The 9229-nt window shown below is 47.8% G+C and overlaps 1 protein-coding gene across 6 annotated transcripts in view; it reads left to right on the top strand.

Moving 5' to 3' along the window:
* The first annotated feature begins 5750 nt into the window (after positions 1 to 5750).
* map7d3 (MAP7 domain containing 3) overlaps positions 5751 to 9229 on the top strand; it is a 133467-nt gene continuing 129988 nt past the window's right edge. For all 6 annotated transcript variants that reach the window (XM_087991839.1, XM_087991836.1, XM_087991835.1 and 3 more), the window contains exon 1: positions 5751 to 5847. In XM_087991839.1, the coding sequence (XP_087847965.1) occupies positions 5802 to 5847 (46 nt within the window). In that variant the 5' untranslated portion in view covers positions 5751 to 5801. The remainder of the gene's footprint in view (positions 5848 to 9229) is intronic.

Here is a 9229-nt window from a genome sequence, read left to right as displayed (position 1 = left end):
TCCTCCTCACTCTCTCCATTTATTTCTCCCTCTCCTCTCTCTCACTCTCTCCATTTATTACTCCACTCCCTCTCTCACTCTCTCCATTTATTTCTCCCTCTCCCTCCCTCACTCTCTCCATATTCTCCTTCCTCACTCTCTCCATTTTTTCTCCCTCTCCCTCCCTCACTCTCTCCATTTATTTCTCCCTCTCCCTCCCTCACTCTCTCCATTTATTTCTCCCTCTCCCTCCCTCACTCTCTCCATTTATTTCTTCCCTCTCCCTCCCTCACTCTCTCCATTTATTTCTCCCTCTCCCTCCCACACTCTCTCCCTCTCCTCCCTCCTCTCTCCATTTATTTCTCCTCTCTCCTCCCTCACTCTCTCCATTTATTTCTTCCTCCTCCCATATTTCTCCCTCTCCCTCCCCACTCTCTCCATTTATTTCTCCCTCTCCTCCCTCACTCTCTCCATTTATTTCTCCTCTCTCTCCCTCCTCACTCTCTCCATTTATTTCTCCCTCTCCCTCCCTCACTCTCTCCATTTATTTCTCCCTCTCCCTCCCTCACTCTCTCCATTTATTTCTCCCTCTCCCTCCCACACTCTCTCCATTTATTTCTCCCTCTCTCCCTCCCTCACTCTTCCATTATTTCTCCCCTCCTCACTCTCTCCATTTATTTCTCCCTCTCCCTCCCACACTCTCTCCATTTATTTCTCCCTCTCCCTCCCTCACTCTCTCCATTTATTTCTCCCTCTCCCTCCCTCACTCTCTCCATTTATTTCTCCCTCCCCACTCTCTCCATTTATTTCTTCTCCATTTATTTCTCCCTCTCCCTCCCTCACTCTCTCCATTTATTTCTCTCTCTCCCTCCCTCACTCTCTCCATTTATTTCTCCCTTCCCTCAATCTCTCCATTATTCTCCTCTCCCTCCCTCACTCTCTCCATTCTATTCTCCCTCCCTCACTCTCTCCAATTATTTCTCCCTCTCCCTCCCTCACTCTCTCCATTTATTTCTCCCTCTCCCTCCCTCACTCTCTCCATTTATTTCTCCCTCTCCCTCCCACACTCTCTCCATTTATTTCTCCCTCTCCCTCCCTCACTCTCTCCATTTATTTCTCCCTCTCCCTCCCTCACTCTCTCCATTTATTTCTCCCTCTCCCTCCCTCACTCTCTCCATTTATTTCTCCCTCCCACACTCTCTCCATTTATTTCTCCCTCTCCCTCCCTCACTCTCTCCATTTATTTCTCCCTCTCCCTCCCTCACTCTCTCCATTTATTTCTCCCTCTCCCTCCCTCACTCTCTCCATTTATTTCTCCCTCTCCCTCCCACACTCTCTCCATCTCCCTCCCTCACTCTCTCCATTTATTTCTCCCTCTCCCTCCCACACTCTCTCCATTTATTTCTCCCTCTCCCTCCCTCACTCTCTCCATTTATTTCTCCCTCTCCCTCCCACACTCTCTCCATTTATTTCTCCCTCTCCCTCCCTCACTCTCTCCATTTATTTCTCCCTCTCCCTCCCTCACTCTCTCCATTTATTTCTCCCTCTCCCTCCCACACTTCTCCATTTATTTCTCCCTCTCCCTCCCTCACTCTCTCCATTTATTTCTCCCTCCCGCACTCTCTCCATTTATTTCTCCCTCCCCCTCCCTCACTCTCTCCATTTATTTCTCCCTCTCCCTCCCTCACTCTCTCCATTTATTTCTCCCTCTCCCTCCCTCTCTCTCCATTTATTTCTCCCTCTCCCTCCCTCACTCTCTCCATTTATTTCTCCCTCTCCTTCTCTCACTCTCTCCATTTATTACTCCCACTCCCTCTCTCACTCTCTCCATTTATTTCTCCCTCTCCCTCCCTCACTCTCTCCATTTATTTCTCCCTCTCCCTCCCTCACTCTCTCCATTTATTTCTCTCTCTCCCTCCCTCACTCTCTCCATTTATTTCTCCTCTCTCCTCCCACACTCTCTCCATTTATTTCTCCCTCTCCCTCCCTCACTCTCTCCATTTATTTCTCCCTCTCCCTCCCTCACTCTCTCCATTTATTTATCCCTCTCCCTCCCTCACTCTCTCCATTTATTTCTCCCTCTCCCTCCCTCACTCTCTCCATTTATTTCTCCCACTCCCTCCCTCACTCTCTCCATTTATTTCTCCCTCTCCCTCCCTCACTCTCTCCATTTATTTCTCCCTCTCCTCCCTCACTCTCTCCATTTATTTCTCCCTCTCCCTCCCTCACTCTCTCCATTTATTTCTCCCTCTCCCTCCCTCACTCTCTCCATTTATTTCTCCCTCTCCCTCCCTCACTCTCTCCATTTATTTCTCCCTCTCCCTCCCTCACTCTCTCCATTTATTTCTCCCTCTCCCTCACTCACTCTCTCCATTTATTTCCCCCCACCCCTCCCTCACTCTCTCCATTTATTTCTCCCTCTCCCTCCCACACTCTCTCCATTTATTTCTCCCTCTCCCTCCCTCACTCTCTCCATTTATTTCTCCCTCTCCCTCCCTCACTCTCTCCATTTATTTCTCCCTCCCACACTCTCTCAATTTATTTCTCCCTCTCCCTCCCTCACTCTCTCCATTTATTTCTCCCTCTCCCTCCCTCACTCTCTCCATTTATTTCTCCCTCTCCCTCCCTCACTCTCTCCATTTATTTGTACCACTCCCTCCCTCACTCTCTCCATTTATTTCTCCCTCTCCCTCCCTCACTCTCTCCATTTATTTCTCCCTCTCCCTCCCTCACTCTCTCCATTTATTTCTCCCTCTCCCTCCCACACTCTCTCCATTTATTTCTCCCTCTCCTTCTCTCACTCTCTCCATTTATTACTCCCACTCCCTCTCTCACTCTCTCCATTTATTTCTCCCTCTCCCTCCCTCACTCTCTCCATTTATTTCTCCCTCCCACACTCTCTCCATTTATTTCTCCCTCTCCCTCCCTCACTCTCTCCATTTATTTCTCCCTCTCCCTCCCTCACTCTCTCCATTTATTTCTCCCTCCCACACTCTCTTCATTTATTTCTCCCTCTCCCTCCCTCACTCTCTCCATTTATTTCTCCCTCTCCCTCCCACACTCTCTCCATTTATTTCTCCCTCTCCTTCTCTCACTCTCTCCATTTATTACTCCCACTCCCTCTCTCACTCTCTCCATTTATTTCTCCCTCTCCCTCCCACACTCTCTCCATTTATTTCTCCCTCTCCCTCCCTCACTCTCTCCATTTATTTCTCCCTCTCCCTCCCTCACTCTCTCCATTTATTTCTCCCACTCCCTCCCTCACTCTCTCCATTTATTTCTCCCACTCCCTCCCTCACTCTCTCCATTTATTTCTCCCTCTCCCTCCCTCACTCTCTCCATTTATTTCTCCCTCTCCCTCCCACACTCTCTCCATTTATTTCTCCATCTCCCTCCCACACTCTCTCCATTTATTTCTCCCTCTCCCTCCCTCACTCTCTCCATTTATTTCTCCCTCTCCCTCCCACAATCTCTCCATTTATTTCTCCCTCTCCCTCCCTCACTCTCTCCATTTATTTCTCCCTCTCCCTCCCTCACTCTCTCCATTTATTTCTCCCTCTCCCTCCCACACTCTCTCCATTTATTTCTCCATCTCCCTCCCACACTCTCTCCATTTATTTCTCCCTCTCCCTCCCTCACTCTCTCCATTTATTTCTCCCTCTCCCTCCCTCACTCTCTCCATTTATTTCTCCCACTCCCTCCCACACTCTCTCCATTTATTTCTCCCTCTCCCTCCCTCACTCTCTCCATTTATTTCTCCCTCTCCCTCCCTCACTCTCTCCATTTATTTCTCCCTCTCCCTCCCACCCTCTCTCCATTTATTTCACCCTCTCCCTCCCTCACTCTCTCCATTTATTTCTCCCTCTCCCTCCCTCACTCTCTCCATTTATTTCTCCCTCTCCCTTCCTCACTCTCTCCATTTATTTCTCCCTCTCCCTCTCCCTCCCTCACTCTCTCCATTTATTTCTCCCTCCCTGACTCTCTCCATTTATTTCTCCCTCTCCCTCCCTCACTCTCTCCATTTATTTCTCCCTCTCCCTCCCACTCTCTCTCCATTTATTTCTCCCTCTCCCTTCCTCACTCTCTCCATTTATTTCTCCCTCTCCCTCACTCTCTCCATTTATTTCTCCCTCCCTGACTCTCTCCATTTATTTCTCCCTCTCCCTCCCTCACTCTCTCCATTTATTTCTCCCTCTCCCTCCCACTCTCTCTCCATTTATTTCTCCCTCTCCCTCCCTCACTCTCTCCATTTATTTCTCCCTCTCCCTCCCTCACTCTCTCCATTTATTTCTCCCTCTCCCTCCCACACTCTCTCCATTTATTTCTCCCTCTCCCTCCCTCACTCTCTCCATTTATTTCTCCCTCTCCCTCCCTCACTCTCTCCATTTATTTCTCCCTCTCCCTCCCACACTCTCTCCATTTATTTCACCCTCTCCCTCCCTCACTCTCTCCATTTATTTCTCCCTCTCCCTCCCTCACTCTCTCCATTTATTTCTCCCTCTCCCTTCCTCACTCTCTCCATTTATTTCTCCCTCCCTGACTCTCTCCATTTATTTCTCCCTCCCTGACTCTCTCCATTTATTTCTCCCTCTCCCTCTCCCTCCCTCACTCTCTCCATTTATTTCTCCCTCTCCCTCCCATTCTCTCTCCATTTATTTCTCCCTCTCCCTTCCTCACTCTCTCCATTTATTTCTCCCTCTCCCTCACTCTCTCCATTTATTTCTCCCTCTCCCTCCCACTCTCTCTCCATTTATTTCTCCCTCTCCCTTCCTCACTCTCTCCATTTATTTCTCCCTCTCCCTCACTCTCTCCATTTATTTCTCCCTCCCACACTCTCTCCATTTATTTCTCCCTCTCCCTCCCTCACTCTCTCCATTTATTTCTCCCTCTCCCTCCCTCACTCTCTCCATTTATTTCTCCCTCTCCCTCCCTCACTCTCTCCATTTATTTCTCCCTCTCCCTCCCTCACTCTTTCCATTTATTTCTCCCTCTCCCTCCCTCACTCTTTCCATTTATTTCTCCCTCTCCCTCCCTCACTCTCTCCATTTATTTCTCCCTCTCCCTCCCACACTCTCTCCATTTATTTCTCCCTCTCCCTCCCTCACTCTCTCCATTTATTTCTCCCTCTCCCTCCCACACTCTCTCCATTTATTTCTCCCTCCCACACTCTCTCCATTTATTTCTCCCTCTCCCTCCCACACTCTCTCCATTTATTTCTCCCTCCCACACTCTCTCCATTTATTTCTCCCTCTCCCTCCCACACTCTCTCCATTTATTTCTCCCTCCCACACTCTCTCCATTTATTTCTCCCTCTCCCTCCCTCACTCTCTCCATTTATTTCTCCCTCCCACACTCTCTCCATTTATTTCTCCCTCTCCCTCCCCCTCCCACACTCTCTCCATTTATTTCTCCCTCCCACACTCTCACCATTTATTTCTCCCTCTCCCTCCCACACTCTCTCCATTTATTTCTCCCTCTCCCTCCCACACTCTCTCCATTTATTTCTCCCTCTCCCTCCCTCACTCTCTCCATTTATTTCTCCCTCTCCCTCCCTCTCTCTCTCCATTTATTTCTCCCTCTCCCTCCCTCACTCTCTCCATTTATTTCTCCCTCCCACACTCTCACCATTTATTTCTCCCTCTCCCTCCCACACTCTCTCCATTTATTTCTCCCTCTCCCTCCCTCACTCTCTCCATTTATTTCTCCCTCTCCCTCCCTCACTCTCTCCATTTATTTCTCCCTCTCCCTCCCTCTCTCTCTCCCTTTGCCCCGCCCCTCCCTCTCGGTGTCAGTGCGCATGCGTCTCTCCTGCAGCCGGGAAGATGGCGGATGGCGGGATCTCTCTGAAGGGGCTTCGGGCCCAGCGCGGTAAGAGCCTTTTCCCGGGTGGGCATCCTGGCGGAGCCCCCTGCCCCGTGGGTGGGTTGGAGGGTGTCATGGGGCTGCGCTGCCCCGCCCCTGGTGAGTCTGTGTGTGTGTTCCCGGGGGCGGGGGGGTGCTGTGATGATTGACTCCCCGCCCCCCCCTCCCCTCCCTCCCCTCCCTCCCCCCCCTCCCCTTCTCCCCTTCTCCCCCCCCTCCCCTTCTCCCCCCCCTCCCCTTCTCCCCCCCTCCCCTTCTCCCCCCCTTCTCCCCCCCTTCTCCCCCCCCCTTTCTCACCCCCCCTCCCCCCCTCCTCTCCCCCCCTCCTCTCCCCCCCTCCCCTCCCCCCCTCCCCCCCTCCTCTCCCCCCCTCCTCTCCCCCCCTCCCCCCCTCCTCTCCCCCCCCCCCCCGCCCCCCCCCAGTCCCCCTGGGTGATATTTGTGAGAATGCTCCCTTTTCTAGAAGACTACTATTACCCTGGATTTTTGACCCCATCCCCATGCTATGTGTATGACCCTTTTGCAAGTTCTGTGTGGTACAGGGGGAGAGTTTAAAATTTCATAGAAATATTTTAACATCATGAGGAATTTTAGTTGATAGATCAACAGTTACTGTTGGGAGGAAATGAGGGCAGTTGTCAAAAATAACCCAAGGAGAATTCAGATTTTTTTTAACGTTAAGCTTAACTGGAGTGTGATAGCTGGGAAGATTCATTAATAAATTTCAAAAGGGCAGTGTTCTGAAAGTGGGATATTTACATGGAAGGAGTAAATGAGTGCGATTAATTGGATAGATCATTCAAAGATCTGGCACCAGTATATCTGGGAAATGGTCCCCTCCTGTGCTGTATCACTTAATGACTAAGACCCTGTAGATAGCTATGAATGATTAGCATTTACCACAAATACTCTTGAACTAGCAATGAATGAAGTTTTGTTTTTAAAAGAAAAGTGCAGGAAGTAAAAATGTAAATCAGAATGTAAAGTCTGTGCTAGAATTTCTGTTGGGGGATGATGTTGAGGAGGAGAACAGGCTTATGATGTGGTTGGAGATCTTGTGCTGAATCTTGGAACATTAACCAGGCTTCATCTTTCTAAAGCTGTGTTTGGCCTTGCCAGAAACTGCCTGAGTGTTATGGGCACGCAAGCATACTGTTCTACTTTATTCAAATGTTGCATTCTTCCTTGCAAACTGCAGTGATTGGATTATTCTAATTTTAATCAACTTGGTGTCTCTTAGTTTCTGAATGTTTAGTATTCTGTGTAAGATCTTTTGAACTGTTAGTTCAACATCCGTGTCAGCAAAGTATTGTCTGAAAGATTCAACACCTGTCTTACTCAAGGGGATTTCCTCTATACTTTTTGCAGGTTGTGTGAGTTCACATCATAGTCTGATGTATGGAAAGCTTTGCAGAGTTTGAGGTAGTGATTCTGGTTCTATCGATCAGGTTTTACAAGTGATTGAAATATATATCTCAGTACCACAGTTTGTTTTATAATAATGCTTGTCCCTTCCTGCCTGTATTAACCAATCTTCTGTATAAGAGTGAAAAACAGCTGTGAATATGTCAGCGTTATGTTCATTGGGGATTTAGGATCTTGCGTGTTTCCTGTTGAGAAAAAATGAAAGGAAAAAGCACTGACTGCATTGGCTGAAACTTAAGAGATCAATACTACAAGAAAAATTAATAATTCAACAAACATTTAAAATATTGCAGCATAGGAGTATACAGTGTGTTCCAGACACAAACGTCCCTCTATGTAAAATAAAAATTTGTCATGCACATCTCCTTTCAATATTCCCCCTCACCTTAAACCTATACCTGCTAGTATTTGACATTTCAATCCTGGAAAAGACACAGACTATCTACGCAATCCATGCCTCCATAATTTTATACTACTTAGCCTCTGCTGTAATGAAAACAATTCAAGTTTGTCCAACCTGTGGAGAGGACATGGAAGGTATAGAATGTGAGTAAATAGATGGTGACATCTTCAAAAATGTCCATATTACAAATGAGGAGGTGCTGGATATCTTAAAATGCATAAAAGTGGATAAATCCCATGGATCTGTGGAAGCTAGGGAAGTGATTGCTGGGCCCTTTGCTGAGATAGTTGGATTATCGATAGTCACACGTGAGGTGTCGGAAGACTGGAAGTTGACTAATGTGGTGCCACTGTTTAAGAAAGGTGTTAAGAAAAAGCCAGGGAACTATAGACCGGTGAGCCTGACATCAGTGGTGGAGGGGGTCCTGGGGAACAGGATTTACATGTATTTGGAAAGGCAAATCTGATTAGGAATAATCAACATGGCGTTGTGCATGGGAAATCATGTCTCACTGTCTTGATTGTCTTCGTTATTTCTTCAAAAAGCTCAATGGATGAGGGAAGATCTATATGGACTTCAGTAAGGTATTTGACAAGGTTCCCCATGGGAGATTGGCTAGCAAGGTTAAATCACGTGGAATACAGGGAGAACTAGCCATTTGGATTCAGAATTGGCTCAAAGGTAGAAGACAGGGTGGTGGTGGAAGGTTGTTTTTCACACTGGAGACCTGTGACCAGTGGTGTGCCACAAGGATCAGTGCTGGGTCCTCAGGGTACCTCAGAGTACAACAGGATCTTGATCAGATGGGCCAATGGGCTGTGTGGTGAGGTGCTGAATTTTGGAAAGGCAAATCAGGGCAGGACTTAAACACTTAATGGGGCTAGATTAATTTAGGATATCTGGTCAGCATGGACAAGTTAGACCAAAGTGTCAGTTTTCATGCTGTGTATTTCTCTGACTCAACCCTACAGTGCAGAAGAGACCATTTGGCCCATTGAGTCTGCACTGACCCTCATCAATCCCTGTAATCCTGCATTTCCCATTGCTAACCCACCAAGCCTGTACATCCCAGGGCAATTTAGCATGATCAATCCATGTAACCTGCACAAATTTGGACTGTGGAAGGAAATCAGAGCACCGGGACGAAACCCACGCAAACGCAGGGAGAACGGGCGAATTTGTGGAGTTCGCACAAAGATTGTGGAGGGCTCGATCGTAACACAGAATTTATAGCAAAAATTTGCAGTGTGATGTAACTACAGACAATCAATTCTTCAATGTATAATTTCAGTTACATCACACTGCAAATTTTTGCTATAAATTCTGTGTTACGATCGAGCCCTCCACAATCACCTGATGAAGGAGCGTCGCTTCGAAAGCTAGTGTACTTCCAATTAAACTTGTTGGACTATAACCTGGTGTTGTGTGATTTTTAATCTAGAAGTTAAAGTTGCCACGAAATATGGAAAGAGAGCAGGGGTGTGGTATTTACAGGATCAGCCATGACCACAATGAGTGATAGAACGGGCTTGATTTGCTGAATGGCCCACTCTTTCTATG

The sequence above is a fragment of the Chiloscyllium plagiosum genome, unplaced genomic scaffold (genome assembly GCF_037043375.1).
Source record: "Chiloscyllium plagiosum isolate Xiang-an unplaced genomic scaffold, Cpla_swu_hap1 HiC_scaffold_11, whole genome shotgun sequence".
Taxonomy (NCBI): Eukaryota; Metazoa; Chordata; class Chondrichthyes; order Orectolobiformes; family Hemiscylliidae; genus Chiloscyllium; species Chiloscyllium plagiosum.
This window is presented reverse-complemented; position numbering and strand designations above follow the sequence as displayed.